This window comes from Phyllostomus discolor, chromosome 12 (genome assembly GCF_004126475.2).
Source record: "Phyllostomus discolor isolate MPI-MPIP mPhyDis1 chromosome 12, mPhyDis1.pri.v3, whole genome shotgun sequence".
Classification (NCBI taxonomy): domain Eukaryota; kingdom Metazoa; phylum Chordata; class Mammalia; order Chiroptera; family Phyllostomidae; genus Phyllostomus; species Phyllostomus discolor.
Window position 1 is genome coordinate 60,906,397 of NC_040914.2, and position 18,318 is coordinate 60,924,714.

General features: G+C 46.7%; 1 protein-coding gene across 5 annotated transcripts in view; it reads left to right on the forward strand.

Annotated features, from left to right (window-relative positions):
* Positions 1 to 1,749: 1,749 nt before the first annotated feature.
* SLC7A6 (solute carrier family 7 member 6) overlaps positions 1,750 to 18,318 on the forward strand; it is a 34,844-nt gene continuing 18,275 nt past the window's right edge. The window contains exons 1-2 of one of the 5 annotated variants that reach the window (XM_028501954.2): positions 1,750 to 1,853; positions 13,520 to 14,075. In XM_028501954.2, the coding sequence (XP_028357755.1) occupies positions 13,556 to 14,075 (520 nt within the window). In that variant the 5' untranslated portion in view covers positions 1,750 to 1,853; positions 13,520 to 13,555. Of the gene's footprint in view, positions 1,854 to 2,072; positions 2,095 to 3,611; positions 3,718 to 10,279; positions 11,811 to 11,871; positions 12,083 to 13,519; positions 14,076 to 18,318 lie in introns of those variants that run through there. The other 4 variants (XM_036012060.1, XM_036012057.1, XM_036012059.1 and 1 more) reach the window with 4 other exon arrangements.

An 18,318-nucleotide genomic window follows, 5' to 3' on the forward strand; every position in this document is an offset into this window, starting at 1 on the left:
TCTCTCTCCCAAGAGCAGACCCTACACCTTTCTTCCCCTTCAAGAATGCATCACCTCAACTCTAGGGGTCCCCAAGAGACTTGCAACCAGGGGAGCAGTGAGCAGTGGCAGCTTGTCCGGGGATAACCCCCTGAACCTGTTTCCAGGGCCCCCTTTTCTCTGATTTCCCGGTGAGCTGCAAGCAGCCCCGCCTTGGCTCATTCCTTTCTTGTAACATTTCTAGAGAGCCCAAGTGGTGCTTGCTTGGGGAACACATGAACTAAAATTGGAACGAAACAGAGAGCTAAAGCAGCCCCACCTGGGCTCCCCCCTGTTGCTCCTTCTATGCAAAGAACTTCCTTGTTTCACCGTCCCCACCTTTAATAAACATGCTCTCAAAATCCCCTGCACTTGGTGTTTGAAAACTCTCCCGCACAAATTCAAAAATCTGAGGCAGACCCACTCCAGACCCTGTCCCGTTTTTGGTAACACTGGGAGCTGGAAAGTCGCATATGCGGTTTTTGCAAGGACAAGTGGTCTGGCTGCCATTAACTGACACAAGTGTCCAGAGCCCTTTCTCTGCCTGGCTGGGTAGGCAGGAGGAACTGATGTAAGGGACAAAGGGTCAGGCTTTAATGACTCCAAACATAAACATATGTATAAAGAAGGTATTCCACTCAGAGAGAGGGAGGGCTCTTTAAAGATCACCTCAGGTCTATAGGGAGGAGAATGGAAGGCACAGGAGATAGGAAGTCATTCTGATATGTATTTTCAAAGCATCCTGTACCCTTTGGGGCTGAGTTAGAGGGAGCAGGACAGGGATTAGGAGGCTATTACCACCAGGGGGAAGAAAAAGGAGATGCAGGCCCTGGGGGGCTGGAGGAGGAAGGGTCCAGGGTGCTGCCCATCTCTGGCTGGGTCACCGGGTTGGGTGGTGGGGAACAGAGATTTGGATATGGTCAGTATGGAACCAGAGGATGTGAGGTTGTGGACACATGTCTGGGAGGAATGACTCCATTCCCCAGGAGAGAGTCCTGGCTTAAAGTGCACACACAGGAGGCTGGGAGGGAGGGCTCAGGTGCCTGTGTGGTCAGGAGGCCCTGGACAGAGCCACAGAACCACCAGAGGAAAAGGGCCTGGGAGATGGAGGGGCAACCAGAAGGACAGAAGGAGGCAGGAGGGTGCAGTCCCCTAATGGGGGTGTCAGGAGGGTCAGGCAAAATGAGGATGGATAAGTGGCCTCAAGCCTGAGCCCCAGGAAGTCCCGCGGTTGGCTACGGAACACCGGCAGCGTCCATGTATTTGTGGGGGTCTCAGTGGATGTGTGATGGTCTAAGTTGTGAATGTGGAGGGCAAATCCTGAGTCTCTGCCTTCCGGAGGGGAGGGTTGTCTGTGTAGGGGATAAGAAGGTTCTTTGTGTAAGCTATATGTGGTCCCCCTGGGTGTGGGACACATAGGAACGAGGTTTGGGGGTCGGTTAGAGGTCCCCGCGTGAGAGTCTCTGTTCTGAATCCCTGGGAGCCTGGGGTGACCCCTCGTAGTGTCAGGGAGTGGCACGCCAGCTGGTGAGGGTGGCTGCGCCCAGGTCACGGCCCGCGTGGGGCCCGGCGTGGCCGGCCGGGGGCCTGACTGCCAAGTGCTCTCAGAGGCCCGGAGAGCACACGTGGGTGCCCGAGCACTGCCCGCCAGATCGCAGAGGCCGGGAGGAGCCTCTGCCGGCATCTCCCAGGCAGAGCACAGCGTCTAGTCCCGACGCGCCGCACGCTGTCGCGATCCGGCGGCAGATTACGTGATAGGGGCGGGGCCTGAGCGGACGTGGCGGCCGAGGCGGCAGCGCGAACGAGCATCCTGGTGGCGCCTGGCCATCCGCGAGGTAACGGACCTCGGGCAGGCGCCGGGGACGGCGGGGCAGGACTGCGTCCCGTGGGGCGGAACTCCCCGCGCGTCCTGGGGGCCGAACTCCCCACGCGGCGCCTGCTGCCCCTGCCGCAGCCGCCTCCGGCGGGATGCGGGCCTGGGAAAGGGCGCGGGCGGGCCGCGGGAGGGACGCTGTGCGGGTAAGGACCTTACACGCGCAGGTCCCTCTCGCGTGAAAACTCGCGTGATAGCTGGAGGTGATTCCAGGAGTGTGGGAGAAAGACTCCACGTGTGTGTGTGAGAGAGGGACGGACACAGGGAGGGAGGGAGGGAGGAAGGAAGGAAGGAAGGAAGAAACAGGTTTCCTGTTCTAGAAGGATACTGCATGTGTGTGAAACCCAGAGGCTGAAGGTGGCTCTGTGAGTGTGCAAGACCCTTGGGGAGGATTCCACGTTGATGTAAGAGAGAGGTTCTGGGTGTGAAGGTGACTCATGAGTGTGCGAGAGGCTGTGTGATCGAGACTGGTGAGAGTGACGCTGAGCAGGACAGACTGTGGAAGGAAGACTGAAATACCCAAGTGCGAGTCTGATGGTGTGGAAGAGGACCTGCGCTGAGTGCGAGAGCCTGCGAGTGAGAAAGATGGAGGGTACAAGGCCCTGAGGATGGGGAGGCAGGAGCAGAGCTTCTTGGGGATGCTGTGGGATTGTCGGGCTTCGAGTGCTGGCCCCCTGGGGCTCGGGAAGGGTTGCTCCTGTTATTAGGGCTCTTTCTAGCGTCTCCGCGTCCTGTGATCTTGTTTGAACATCTCATGTCATAAACGGGAGGGGGTATTTGTGAATCATTCTGTGAATTCTTCCCTAAGCAAACAGTCTGGGCACTACGGTGTGTGATGGTCATTCTGAGTAGGAATCAATATTTAATTTAACAGATGTTTTTGAGTACCTCTTGTGTGCACGGTGCTCTGTGATTGGTGACATGGTTAAAAAGAAGTCAGCCTCTGCCCTTGATGGGGGAAAAAAGCACTGCCAGAGTATCTGGGCTGGCAGAATACTGAGCCATCTGGGGTTTATCTCTGAAAGCTGTTTCCTGATTTGAAAATCTGGGAGAAGCAGACTTTTGAAAGCCTATGAGTGCTTTCTGAGATGATTTTCGCCTCTTTTTGCGTGCTGTGAGTCCCTTTCCAGGCTGCCCACGTTGCTTATCCCATTTTGTGCTAAAGGTTTTCACTTCCTGACTTCGGTCTCAGACTGTCACTTCAGTTCTTATATTTATTTGGTTTTCCTTTCCTGACAAATACGTGGAAAATCACAAGCTTGGTTTCCTCCTGTCTTGCGCCTTCCCTGTCTGGCTGTGGACATATTTTTGTTGCAGACCAAAAATAAATACCTGCTATGTGACCAACCTCCTTGGCACTTCTTGGTACAGGAAATTTCCCGACCTCTGTCCTCTGGGTTTCCTGCTGTAACTCCAGGATATAGATACATTTCTACAAAAGTGATGCAGGTGGTGTCCTGGGGACCTGGGACTTGGGGAGCAGCCACTGTGTAGACATGAATGGTTTGAGGGGACCTGGCTAGTTCCCTGACTCCTGTTTGGGCTGGTTGCTTTAGTTACACCCGTGCCGTGGGTGTGATGGAACTTCTCAGTAATTGAGTGCTGCCCCTCTGGGCATATAAAACTTAGATTTTTTTTTTTTTTTACAAAGGGAAATATGGGCTGCTCTTTACTAGGTTCATTTCTTGAAAAATTACCTTACTCTTTGTTGCAGAGATTAAATGGCCACAGCAGACAGGGAGAATTAGGCCTTGCTCTGGAGACTGTTTTCTTCCTTTATGATGAGGAGGCTAATGAAACTAGGATGTGTGCTTGTTTCTTCTCAGGTGAATGTTGTTGCTCTGTTCTCCGTTGACTTTCTTGGATCTTTGAGATTTGGAAAGAGTTTTAGTTGTTTGTGTACAATATAAACACAGTTCTAGTAAAGAGACTTTATTATACTAATGAAATATATTATCTCTCCAAAGAGTAATTGTGGTCATTTATAATGAAAGGTCTTGTGATGAGGTTAAAAAGAAATACTAGGTCGCAAATACTTTGGGAAAGTAGCAGTATTTATTCACCGAGATTGGGAGCTGAATTTGATCTTGAGTTTCCTGGTGTCCCATGTAAAAAGGCAAGTGTAGAGACTCACATACTTTTTGTTATTTGATAGAAGTACAATAAATATATATGTATATTTTTTAAAGTTTAAGCACTAAAAAATGCATACTCATTCTGAAAAATTTACAAGACTCAGAGAAGTTTAAAAAAAGAAGTCCTCTGTGTTTTGACCACAGTTAACATTTTGGTATATTTCTCAATAGCATTTTTTCTCATAGTCATCAATCATAAAAGAGTTATTAAATGCCGGCTTGTAAAATATTCTTTGTAATTGACCTTTGAAAGAGCCCCCCCCTACACACACACCCCAGAAATTGCACATAACTTATGATTAAATTTTTGTGCGGAAATTTTAGTGGTCTGGTTAATTCCTTCATTATCTGTTACAAGAGCTTGGAAAATAGGATGAAAACCTGTTAGAAAGCTGCATTGTGTCCATACAAGGGGGGGCTAAATACTAGTTTTTCAAGACAGGAACTATAGGGTGCACTGAATGATTGAATAGAAATTGTCTTCAACTGTGATTTTAAAGACTGTGTATTAAGAGACTGAAAGACTGATAATTATGTGTGAACTTCACACCTTTTATCAGTTGAATAAAACTGAAGGCAAAAGAGCAGCCAATTCAGAGATGATCTGGTAGAGCCTTTGTATCAGTGGTTTTCATCCCATTGTCGTGGAAGGTCTGTAAGTCTAGTCTGTGGGGACACACAGTGCATCTCACACCGCAGTCCACTGCTTTTTTATGAATGTATGTAGATACTCTTGTGACCAGTTAAAGGCAGATGAATGAAAAACCATTTTTTACCCTGGCTGGTGTGCCTCAGTGGATTGAGCACTGGCCTTCGAACCAAAGAGTCGCCAGATCAATTCCCAATTAGGGCACATGCCTGAGTTGTGGGCCAGGTCCCCAGTAGGGGGCATGTGAGGAGTGACCATGATGTTTCTCTCCCTCTCTTTCTCCCTCCCTTTCTCTAAAAATAAATAAATAAAATCTTAAAAAAGAGAGAACCAAACCATTTTTGTAGTCATAGTAGCTTTTTGTAATGTTTTTTTACCTACTTTATCACCTGTTACCTGAAGAAAAAGTGCTGTGACAGAATGATGGGAACCACTCACTGTCTTAAACAGGCTTCTCTGAATGATTGCGTCTTTCTGTCTTTTTAAAACAATTTTTTTACTTACTGATTTTAGAGAGAGGAAGTGGGGGGTGGGGAGGAGAGAAGAGAGAGATTGATTTGTTGTTCCATTCACTGATGCATTCATTGTTTGATTCTCATGTGTGTCCTGCTAACTGGAGACCTAACCCGCACCCATGGTGCATCTAGCTGATGCTCTGACCAACTGAGCTACCCGGCCAGGGTTGAATGATTGATCACCTCTCTTTAGTTAAGCCTTTGTTGCTGTTCTGGGGAGCAGGTGGCTCAAGATGTTAGACCTTCAGTAGGATTTGTTGTGTGTTTTCTGTCCTAGGTGTTTTCTGTTGTTGATATATTTTTATACAACAATCATGAACTGAGTACAGATCCTGCCCTACACCTAGTATTGGACGCTACTAAAACAGACAAGGAGCTCACAGACTAGTTGGGAGAGACCGAAGGAAAGTCAATGCAACAACAGCATGAGGGGGCTGCTGAGGCAGGACCATGTACGAGAAGCCTTAGGGGTACGAGGAGATATATATAGAGAAGGGCGGCAGCCAGGATATGGAGGAAAAGGTGGGAGATGTAGAATGTTAGAGGCAGAGTGCTCAGTGTGAGCAGAGGTGTGTTTGTTTGTTAGGCTTCAGGGTTTAGGAGACTGTTAAGTAAATCAGTGTGACTGGACTGTAGGTGGGACTATGCGTAGCAGGGGACCTAGTGACAAGGCCCTGCTAAGAAGGTTGACGTTGGTCCTCAAGGCCTCAGGCAGTTCCTGCAGGAGAGTTCCTAACTGAGCTCTGAGACTGACCGAGTAGTAGTAGGAGCCAAAGCTGCCTTTTTCCCCGCTCGAAGTCTGTCTGCCACCCCTGCCTTGCCCCCATCTCCTGCAGGGAGGTGAGTCCTACTGCACGTGCCAATTTTATATTTCACAGAATTCACACAACTACTTAGACAAGAACTATGCTGGAGTATTCCATCTTCAGATCTTCTAAAATCGAGATCCTTTTTTTAAAAAGCTATTTTATTGATTATGTTATTACGGTTGTCCCATTTTTTCTCCCCTTTATTCCCCTCCGCTCTGCACCCCCCATCATTCCCCCACCTTAGTGCATGTCTATGGATCATACATATAAGTTTTTTGGCTTCTCCACTTCCCATACTTTTCTTAACCTCCCTCTGTCTATTTTTTACCTACCATTTATGCTTCTTATTCCTTGTACTTTTCCCCCATTGTCCCCCTTCCCCCTCCCTGCTGATAACCCTCCATGTGATCTCTATTTCTGTGAATCTGTTCCTGTTCTAGTTGTTTGCCTAGTTCATTTTTGTTTCTTTAGGTTCACTTGTTGATAGTTGTGAGTTTGTTGTCATTTTACTTTTCATATTTTTTATCTTCTTTTTCTTAGGTAAGTCCCTTTAACATTTCACATAATAAGGGCTTGGTGATGATGAACTCCTTTAACTTGATCTTATCTGGGAAGCACTTTATCTGCCCTTCCATTCTAAATGAAAGCTTTGCTGGATAGAGCAATCTTGGATATAGGTCCTTGCCTTTTGTGACTTTGAATACTTCTTTCCAGCCCCTTCTTGCCTGCAAGGTTTCTTTTGAGAAATCAGCTAACAGTCTGATGGGAACTCCTTTGTAGGTAACTGTCTTCTTTTCTCTTGCTGCTTTTAAGATTTTCTCCTTCTCTCTCTCTTTTTTTAATATTTTATTTATTTATTTATTTTTTAGAGAGGGAAGGGAGGGAGATAGAGAGAGAGAGAGAGAGAAACATCAATGTGCGGTTGCTGGGGGTTATGGCCTGCAACCCAAGAATGTACCCTGGCTGGGAATCGAACCTGGGACACTTTGGTTCCCAGCCCGCGCTCAATCCACTGAGCTACGCCAGCCAGGGCTTCCTTCTCTTTAATCTTGGGTAATGTAATTATGATGTGCCTTGGTGTGTGCTTCCTTGGGTCCAGCTTTTTTGGGACTCTTTGAGTTTCCTGGACTTCCTGGAAGTCAATTTTCTTTGCCAGATTGGGGAAGTTCTCCTTCATTATGTTTTCAAATAAATTTTCAATTTCTTGCTCTTCCTCTTCTCCTGGCACCCCTATGATTCAGATGTTGGAATGTTTAAGGTTATCCCTGAGGTTCCTAAGCCTCTCCTCATTTTTTTTTGAATTCTTCTTTCTTCATTCTGTTCCTGTTGAATGTTTATTTCTTCCTTCTGTTCCAAATCGTTGATTTGAATCCTGGTTTCATTCCCTTCACTGTTGATTCCCAGTGCATTTTCCTTTATCTCATCTTTCATAGCCTTCACTTTTTCCTCTATTTTGCGACCATACTCAGCCATTTCTGTGAACATCCTGATTACCAGTATTTTGAACTCTGCATCTGATAGGTTAGCTATCTCTTCATCACTTAGTTGTATTTTTTTCTGGAGCTTTGATCTGTTCTTTCATTTGGGGCATTTTTTTTTTTTTTTGTCTCAGCATGCCTGTTACATTGTAAGGGGCAGAGCCTTAGGTATTTGTCAGGGTGGGTCTACCCATGTCACTGCGTTGTGGGCTATCTGTAGGGGAGGGGTCTGAGAGGAAACAATGTTGCTTGCTTTGCTCTCTGCTGACTTTCATTCACTTCCCCTGCCACCCACAAGCAAATTGGGCCCTTCTGGTGCTGATTCCCAGGTGGTTTGGCTTGTGTATGTTCTAGGACCTTGTAGGTCTCTCCAACGAACCCTCCTGTGAGGCTGGGAGTTTCTCCTCCTGGCACAACCCCTACAGATTTTTACAACCAGAAGTTTTGAGGCTTTATTTCCCTGTGCTAGAACCCTGGGTTGCGCAGTCTGTCTTACTCCCTAGTTGTTCCTCCAGGTTCATCTGCACTCAAATTTAGGATGGACCTCCTGGTCCACCAGCCTCTAGCCCCCACCTTGCTTTGAGTCCTCTCTGCCCCCGCTGCCCATCTCATCCCCTCCTACCAGTCTGGATGAATGTTTCTTCTTTAACTCCTTGGTTGTTGGGACTTCCATACAGTTCGATTTTCTGGCAGTTCCAGTTTTTTTTTTTTTTTTTTTAAGATTTGATTTACTTATTTTGGGGGGGGAGGGAGGGAGAAAGAGAAGGAGAGAAACATTAATGTGTGGTTGCTTCTCACATGGCCCCCCACTGGGGACCTGGCCCGCAATCCTGACTTGGAATTGAGCTAGCGATCTTTTGGTTCACAGGCTAGCACTCAGGCCACTGAACCACACCAGCCAGGGCTGGAGGCTTTATTATCTTTTAGTTTTTCACTATTAACCATTTTGATTGTTAAAGTTTTCATTTCTCTGCCAAAATTCCATATCTGTTCCTGAATGCTGTCCAGCTTTTTCATTAGAACATTTAATATATTAATTGTTAACCTAAAAATAAAAGGCCAGTGTGAGAGGCAACAAACATTTGAGATCCAAAACAATAGTGCCAATTCAGGTAGAGAGGATTAGGAAATGAAGGCAGGAGGTGTTTATGAGAGAGGGGAGGGGAATTATGACACGAATAACAGGTGGAAATTTTTATGGGTGTTAATAAGTTAAGGAAGGAATTTTTATAGGTGTGGATAAGCTTACATAGTAGTGTTAATAATAAAGAATGTCTTTAAAAAGATGTTTCAAAAATACAATGAAGGTTTTTTTTAAATGAAGAATGTCTTTAGCCCTGGCTGGTGTGGCTCAGTTGGTTGGGGGTTGTCCTGTGGACACTCGAAGGTTGCCACTTCGATTCCCAGTCAGGGCACACACTTGAATTGCAAGTTCGGACCCCGGTCAGGGCACATTCAGGAGGCAACTGGTTGATGTTTTCTCTCCCATTGATGTTTCGCTCCCTTTCTTCTTCCCTTCCCCTCTCTCTAAAATAAATAAAAATAAAAAATAAATTTCAGCCCTGGCTGGCGTAGCTCAGTGGATTGAGCTCGGGCTGCGAACCAAAGTGTCGCAGGTTCGATTCCCAGCCAGGGTACATACCTGGGTTGCAGGCCATAACCCCCAGCAACCACACATTGATGTTTCTCTCTCTCTCCCTCTCTCCCTCTCTCCCTTCCCTCTCTAAAAATAAATAAATAAAATCTTTAAAAAAAATAAATTTCAGGCCCAGTCCAAAGGTTACTTTACCCAGTCTCAACATTCCAAAGATTTGAGGGGGTAAGGTGTGCAAGGCAGTCCCTCTGGGACGGGAGCTCCTACCCTATGTTAAAATGACCTCTGTTATGTTATTTTTCACATAATTGTAGTTATTTTAAACTCCCTGTTGATAATTTCAATACCTAGGTCATCTCTAAGTCTTATCCTGTTGGTTACTTTGCCTCTTGATAGTGGGTTTGTTTGGTTGTTTTTTTTTTTGCTTACGATTTGTTGTTGTTCTTTAGATGTAGTTTATGGATAGTAGAGACTGAGGTGCATGAATTCCAGGAAATGGGTATGCCTCTTTTACTAGGTTGTTGGTATGGAAGTTGAGCCAGTTATGTTTGGGTTTTGTTGTTGCTATGGTTACCTTTTATGTACCAAAGTCTTCCTACAGCTTAGGGTTGGTTTGCTAGAGGGAGGGTTTTTCCTGTGTTTATGCTCCACCACCTTTAGCTTCAGGCCTTTCTGCACCCAAGCATCAAGGCACAGTCGACCTCAGCAGTCTTGTTGCTGGGTACTTGCTAATCTGGTGGTAGGGAGCAGCCGGTTTCACTATTTGTTTGGGTTTAGCCTCAGTTTTAGGCAGATGCTGTTTCCCTGGGTCTGGGTGTGTGTGTATCTTTCTGGGTGATCCTGCCCCTCCCCCACAGGTAGGACACCTGTAAGGGTAGGTAGGTTCAGTGTGATCAGGATTACCTGCCCCAGCTGCTCTGAGAGGGACAGAGTTTGCTGCCCTTTCCCCAGGGGTTTAAGATCTCTATTCTTTAGAGAAAGGACCAGGTAGACCTTTGTGTTTTTCCGAACATAGTGACTGCTTTCTCTAGACAAGGAGCACTGCTGGGGGCTCTCTCTGGCCGCTGCCTGGTGTTTCTTAGGAGCGTCCACTGAAGTCCGCGGCTCCTGCTAACCCGCACTTGGCCTTCAGTAATTCCTTACAAATTGTATCTGAACTCCCCTTTCCGTGCTGGATGCTGGCCCCACCGTTCTCCCTCTGCTGCAGGGGGGCCAGTGCTTGTGTCTCTCCCTGGACGTGCTTGTTTTTCCTTGAATTTCAGCTTGCTCAGCTGTCCTGTAACCTCAGTTCTCTGGCTGCTTCAAGGAGAGTTAGGGTTTTGTAGATTATTTAACAACTTCTTATTATAGGAGTGGGAGTGGTGCTTTTCCCAGCTTTCTACATCCTAAATGGAAGTGGGAAGTTGAGGAGATTCCATTTTATATCAGATATTATTTTCCTGTGAAATGAGCTTAACTGTGTTTTTTCCTCTCTGTGACAACCGTGATTAAATATATATTTGGTCTCCGTCCACTATTTCTGGCCCACAGCTCCTGTACTTTGCTACATTAAGAGCCATATGGACATTTTTTTGTTATAATATTTAGTTTTGTTTCTGAAATAGTTCCAGAGCATAAAACGTGAAAGAAGTGAAATGGATGTCTGTTACAGCCCCTTTCAACATGCAGGAGTTTACATTAATCAGGTGATTTTTGGAAAGCATCTAAATCCTCTTAGGATGGAGGCTGGTTGCCAAGAAACCAACCTTGTGATTAGAGGTGGAACTTTCAGACCAGTCCCAGCCTCTGGGGAGGGGAGAGGAGTTGGAGGTCAGATCAATCACCTGTGGTCAATGATTTAATCATTCATACCTTTGTATTTAAGCCTCCGTAAAAAATCCAAAAGATGGGGTTTGGAGAGCTTCTGGGTCGGCGAACACGCGGAGGTGCTGGGAGAGAGACGTGCCCAGCGAGCGCAGGGAAACTCGGTGCCCCCTGCCACATACCTTGCTCTGTGCCATGCCTTCCTGAGTGCAGTGCACTGGTAATCTAATAAATTTTCCTTAATCCAGTGGGCTGCTTTAGCAATTTAATTAAACTCAAGGAGGGGGTGGTTGGAACCTCCTATTTGTAGCCAGTCATAGGCACTGGTAACAACCTGGACCTGCGAATGGTATCTGAAACGGTGGTAGGGGGCAGTTTTGTGGGACTGAGCCCTTACCCTGTGGGAACTGATACTCTAGCTGGGTAGACGGCGTCAGAATTTAGTAGGACACCCAGCTGGTGTTGCAGAATTGCTTGTTGTGTGGAAAACCCACACATCTGGTGTCAGCAGTTCAAAGGGAATACCTGGTGGCTTTCCCCCTTCCCTGCCCAGTCCTCCCAGCTAGGGTCTGATGGAACAGGAGGAGGCTGGAGCTGGCCTGTGTTGCGTTGGGGGAAAAGAACAGCCCAGGTCTCTGCAGCTGACTCATGTGCGAGTACAGGCTCCTCAGCTACTTCCTTGTTCTGTTTTTGCGGGTGCCTGGGCTCACTCGCCAGACACGTGGAAACAAATGTGTTCCGGTGTGCCTGCACGGGGAGACCTGCAGGCCCGATGCCAGGGGTGAAGGGAAAGCAGTGCCACCTCACAGCCACGCCTCCTCCAAGCAGAGGCGGGCTGGCGCAACCCCTCTGGGAGTGCGGGAAGGCCTCCTGGTGCCCCAGAGGAGCTTTTTTCAGGTGGGTTCGGGTCCGGACTGAGGAGGGGCACTGAGACAGGTAAGGCAGGAGTTCGGAGGGAGGCTGTGAAGATCAGAGTTTTCCCTGAGAACCGCTTACTCCTCAGGGGCCCTGGTTCCCTTGTGCCAGCTCAGTGAGGCCAGGTTCCAAAACATCCATTTTTGTTGAGCAGGTCAGAGGCTTCTGGGAAGAGGATGTGCTAATTGACCCCATTCTTATCCAGGGACGTTGTCTCTGTGCCCTTACAGGACTGACTCCTGGGTGGGAACCAGATGGCCTCCAGACTCCTTTCTTCGGAAGATGAGTTAGGGGTAGGGAATCCGAATTCCTGACTCCTGGGGCACAGGAATTGAGGGAGGGAGAAGGCCCTGCTGTGGGGAGGGTCAGGACGGTGCTTGTCTTCTTCTGACAGATTCTGGGTCCTTTGTACATAGGTTGGTGTGGAATCCAGCTCCCTCGGGGTTTCTGGACTGGCCCAACTTGAATCCGGAGGTGGTAGTGTGGGTGAGCGCACGTGTGGGTGAGCCCGCGTGTGTGTGTGCACGCATGCTCCCACCTCCCTTCAGGGTGCCGTCCAAAACCAGATCTGTGGATAAGAGGAACCTTGTAGCTCTGATTGGGTGTCAGGGCTTCTGGGTCCTATTCTGGGAGAATCGCTTTGCAGTCCTAGATGGTGGTGAGGGGCGAGCTGAGGAGGAGAGCAAATGGACCAACAGCAGAGGGGCCCCACGTCACGGTGCTCTCTGGGCGCTCTTTCTCTGTCTGTTTTTACCACGTTGTCCCTCTCTGGGCACTTGGGGGAAAGGAAGGTGCTGAGTGGATGTGTAGGAAGTAAGGTGGGTATTTTTGAAATGGTGGCATATGGACATGTATTTTCTTTCTTTTTTGAAAAAGATTTTATTTTTTAGAGCTACGGGGAGGGAGGGAGAAAGAGAGGGAGAGAAACATCGATGTGTGAGAAACATCAATCACTTGCCTCTTGCATGCGCCCCAGTCGGGGACCCAGCACACAACCCAGGCACGTGCCCTGACTGGGAACCGAACCAATGACCCCTTGCCTCATGGGACGATGCTCAAGCAACTAAGCCACGTCAGCCAGGGCAGGGTGTGTGTTTTCGTGAAGGTTTTCTCCTTGGTCCCTCTTGGCAATAGTGTTATGCCCGTGTCTTAGTGTCTTCCTAGCCCTTCCCACCAGCTGCTCATGCTCTTTGCCAGCCTGACAGTAGCTCCAGTCCTCTCCACATGCGGCTGCACACTACGGAGGTCCCTGTTTATGTCTGGGTGGATGTGAGTGGATAGCATTCCCCGGGTATAGACAGTGAGAAGACGTTCAGGTTGGCTAAGGCTGTGAACCAGGCACTGGGACTGTGGTCTTTTTTGAGGGGCAGGTTTGCAGGCTTTAAGCTGACAAGAAAGCAGCCAAAACTGTATCTCAAGGATAATCCACGCTATGGATAAATCCAATGCCAGCTTACCCTGGGCAACAAGCCAGGTGCCTCTTGTTGGAAGTCGCCTTCACTTTGTGCCTGAGCTCTTATGGGGTCTTTATTGGGAGCCATGGAGGTCTGCCTCCCTCCTTTCCCTAAGTCCTGTGGTGGAAACCGAGACAGGCTCACTGTGGTTCGGTCTGTGTATGAAGCGTGCTGTCCTACATACAAGGTGGGCTGGGAAATCTGCTTGCCTTGCAGGTCTAAACTAGAGCTTCCCCAGCTCCTGCCTTAGACTGACATACTTATATTCTTTGCCAGGCCGTAGTAAACACAGGTGTGAAGGAAACATTCGCCATGGAAGCCAAGGAGCCGGAGAGCCAGGCGCCTGCATATCATTTCATTCCTGAGGCCGGCAAGCCCAGGGAGGAAGATGACAGCACGTCACCTCAAGGGACCACAGAAGCTATGCAGCTGAAGAAGGAGATCTCTCTGCTGAATGGTGTCAGCCTGGTGGTGGGCAACATGATCGGCTCAGGGATCTTTGTTTCACCCAAGGGTGTTCTGGCATACACAACTTCCTATGGGTTGTCGCTGGTCGTATGGGCCATTGGTGGGCTTTTCTCCGTTGTGGGTGCCCTTTGCTATGCAGAACTGGGGACCACCATCACCAAGTCTGGGGCCAGCTATGCTTATATTCTAGAGGCCTTTGGGGGCTTCATTGCCTTCATTCGCCTCTGGGCCTCCCTGCTAATCGTCGAGCCCACCAGTCAGGCCATCATCGCCATCACCTTCGCCAACTACATCATTCAGCCCTCCTTTCCGACCTGTGACCCGCCGTACCTGGCCTGCCGGCTCCTCGCTGCTGCTTGCATATGTGAGTCCCGGGGCTATGTGGGGGAGCATTAGTGGGGGCGCGGGCTACCTTAGTAATGCTAGTAACACTTTATATTGATAAACAGTATATTCTGCTTTTTGGGAGGAAAAGAGGTATATCTTTTCAAGAAGTGATTTCACCAACGTCACTTGGTCCCAAGGTAAAGGTAGAGGATGGAGCGGGAGAAGTTTGAGTCTGTCTGTGGCTTTGATGCCTCACATTCCTTTTACCCTTGGCCGTCCCCGAGCTCTGCTCCCCAGTCTCTGGGACAGGTTGCTGCATGTCTTATATCTGTCTTGTCAGGTGTTTTGATTGGAGTCCACATCACTAGTTATAGCTTAGCCCAGAAAAAATCATAAGTGCTGAAGCCTTTATTATGCTGCTCAAAAAAAAAAAAGTTATTTTGCTTCTCAGCTTTTTATCTTAAACGAGCTTAAAGGCACCAGTGAGGAAATGGGCTGCTCTAGATTGTGGGGGGTCCCAAGGCTCCGTCCCTCAGGCCTGCAGGACCACAGGGCCACTCCTTCCTGCCACTGCCACTCCCCACAGCCTGTTCTAAGCAGCAGGCGCCACACCAGATGGCTTTTTCCCCTGTTGGTGTTTCGGATTTCTTTACACTGACTTTGTAAACAAGCTCTGCCTGGGGCCAGTGAGAGGAAGGTGGGTGGCTTCTACCCCATATTTGGGTTTTTGTGGATCCCTCTTTATTTTAATTTTTCTCTTATGAGGTGGGGAGGAGGGACTCTGTGTGAAGTCAGTGAAAGGGAGAGAGGATCACTGGGAATTTGCCTGGTGGTGTGGAGCTAACGTTTTATTTAGCTAAGAAGTAGCCCAGAATTCCCTGCATTCCTTAGCACTGTGTTGCCGGAGGCCCTTAATTATACTCTGTTCTTCCCATATCTCTGCTTGCAAAAGCTTTGGCAGAATATGTAGTTTATCTACAGTGTTAAAAATAGACTAAGAACACTGGGGGGTTAGCAGTAAAGGATTGTGCAGTCCGCCATTCCTCCTAACTTTAAGAAATTTGTTAAAGCAAAATGTTAAAGGAAATCACTCCCTAGGGCTGGGGATGGTTTTCTGATTATAAAACATATTCATCAAGGAGAAAAATAACTTCACCTCAAATCATCCTTAATTTACCACTAAGAGATGAGGACTTTTTTTTTTTTTAAGATTTGAAGATTTTAGCCCTGGCTGGTAGTGGATTGAGTACAGGCTGCAAACCAAAGTGTCACAGGTTCGATTCCCAGTCAGGGTACATGCCTGGGTTGTAGGCCATGACCCCCAGCAACCGCACATTGATGTTTCTCTCCCTCTCTCTTTCTCTCTCCCTTCCCTCTCTGAAAATAAATAAATAAAATCTTAAAAAAAAAAAGATTTAGAGAGAGGGGAAGGGAAGGAGAAAGGGAGAGGGAGATTTGTGAGACATACATTGATCGGTTGCCTCTTGCATGCCCCAAACCTGGGGCCTGTCCATCAACCCAGGCATGTGCCCTGACTGGGAATCAAACTGCTGACCTTTTTTTGGTTCACAGGCTGGCGCTCAGTCCACTGAGCCACACCATCCAGGGTGAGATGAGGACTTTCGATAGTTCAATTTATCTTCATTCCTTCCTTTTGACATCATACTTTCCATATAACTTTATATTCTGCTTTTTATTGTGGGTTCTCTCCCTTTTTTGTGGATTGTTCCTCAAAGAAAACATTTTTTAAAGTAGCGTGTATGTCCTTTTTTTTTTTAATCCCTGACCAGGAATTGAACCCTCAACCCTTTTGTGCACTAGATGATACTCCAACCAACTGAGCCACACTGGCCAGGGCTTGCTTTTTTTTTTTTTAATTTTTATTTGAAAGGCAATCCACCCCTGACTGGTGTGGCTAAGCAGGCTGGTTGTTGCTCTGAGGGTCAAGGGGTTGCCAATTTGGTTCTGGTTGCAGCACATGCCTGGTTTTGGGGTCAGGTCTTTGGTTGGGGGCATGTCAGAGGCAACCAATTATGTTTCTCTCCTTCTTTTTCTCCCCCTCCTCTCTAAAATATAAATTAAATAAATAATCTTTTAAAAGGTAACAGACTTTATAGTCAACTTGAAAAATGCAAAAATTAGAAAAAAAGAAAATCAAAATCACCCACAATTTTATCTCCCAGAGAACAATTGTTCTATTTATGTGAAAAACCTCTCAGTATTTTTTCTACTTATCATTTTTAAAGAATACCCTTGAGATCCTACTCTTTGTGGTTTGTATACTGCTTTTTACAAAAATTTAATATTTAATCCCTTTCATCCAATATTCCTAGGGGGCCGGGCGTTGGTGGACTGGGTGAAAAAGTTTAAGGGATTGACCAGCACAGATCAGTAGTTACAAAACTGACGGGGGGATGTGAAGTGCAGGATAGGGAATATAGTTGGTAATATTCTAGTGACTATGTATGGTGCCAGTTGGGTCCTGGCAGTATCTGGGGGGACACTTTGTAAAGTGTATGATTGTCTAACCAATATGCTGAACACTTGAAACTAATACAAAATATTGAATGTAAACTGTAATTGAAAAAAATTAAAAAAAATTTTTTTATCTTCACCCGAGGACATTTTTTTTTCCATTGCTTTTAGAGAGGAAGGGAAAGAGGAGAATCGATTGGCTGCTTCTTGTACATGCCAGGGGACCCTCTGTGTCTGGACCCAGGGTCGTTGTGCCCGCACCTGGATTGTAGATTGAACCTACAATCTAGGTATGTGCCCTGACTAGGAATCCAACCTGCAACCCTTTGGTTATGAGACAATGTTCCTACCAACTGAGCCACACTGGTCAGGATTAATTGAAAAAGTTTAAAAAAAATTAAAAAACAAAACAAATGAACAAAAATATTCCTAGAAAACATGGTTTGGGGGCGCATAAGTAGGTTCCTGGCAATGCGGGGTAGTTAGTGGTTAAATGCCGTGGTCTGGCCGCAGCTGGGTCCAGGGGTTCCTGAAAGGTGGGTAAGGTGTCGGCGATGGGAGACAGATGACAGCACGCCTCAGAGGATGGTGATGCTCTGTTCCGTTTATTGCAAGTACAAGCAGGTTTTTATACTTTCATTTTTAGCAGTGATTGACATTTGCGGTTAGGTGAAGCAGAAAAAAATCAATACAAAGGTAACCAGGAATTTGTACGAAAGTTTCAATGGATTCAATTATATTAAACAAAGATTGTTTTGACCAGGAGAGCCATAAATCAGACAATTAGAAATAGCTATATGTACAGAGTTTGAATATCTTATTGTTTATTAAAGTTCTCAGAATTTGTCATCTGACTCCCTGGTAACTGTTTCTAACGTGCTTAGTTTGTAATAGTTAACTAGCTTTTCTTATTTCTTTGCCTGTCTAATTTTATTTGATATATATTCTTATTCAAGGTGAAGGAGGGGCTGTTACTCCAACAACTTTTAGACATTCAGAGGCTATTTCATTAGAGGGGATTTTGTTTTCTGGTCAAGAAATTTTGTACAACTTCATTGAAATTACGTGAATCAATAAACCTGAGATACAGGTGTCTAACAATCCCACCACCTTTTGATCACCAAAACAAACATATAAGGAGAGATAAACAGGAAATCCAGCTACAGTAAACCTTTTTTGTTCTTTAGTTAATAAACACCAGGGAGGTCTGCTTCGAGCTAGCCATTCCATGAAATTTAGACTATTATAAGGCACTTGGACTCCATCCTTATTGACCATTCTAATGCCATCCTCATTACATGCTCCTGTATAAGGCAGTGGGGGATCTGGAACCCTCTGGAAACTATTAGCTCCTCTTGGGGGATACCATAATTTGCCATTAATCCAATATGCTACCCAGGGGTATCCCTGGGCTGTGGGTAGGGGTCTATATAATTTTTTTCTTGTTTTCTTGAACGACTCTTTGTATCTATGGGTAAGGGACAGGCATGGGAAAGTCTGCCAATAATTCAGCCTGTTGTAACTGATTCATGAATTCTTTTATGAGAACAATCGGGGATAATTTCTTCAGGTTTATAAACACCTTGTTTTTAAACAATTTGGGCATGATTCAATAGACTAGGGAGAACTAGTTGTCCCTTCAGAATTTCCCTCAAAATCAATCATTGACTCACTTCGAGCCTCTTTCTCCTCATGGCCTGTTCTTATGGGAATCAGGGTACAAAGTAAGACCATGATTAGCAAGGAAATTCTTAAGAGCAATCCCCGGGAAAATTACCCACTCGCCTTTGTATGCCACGCTCTCT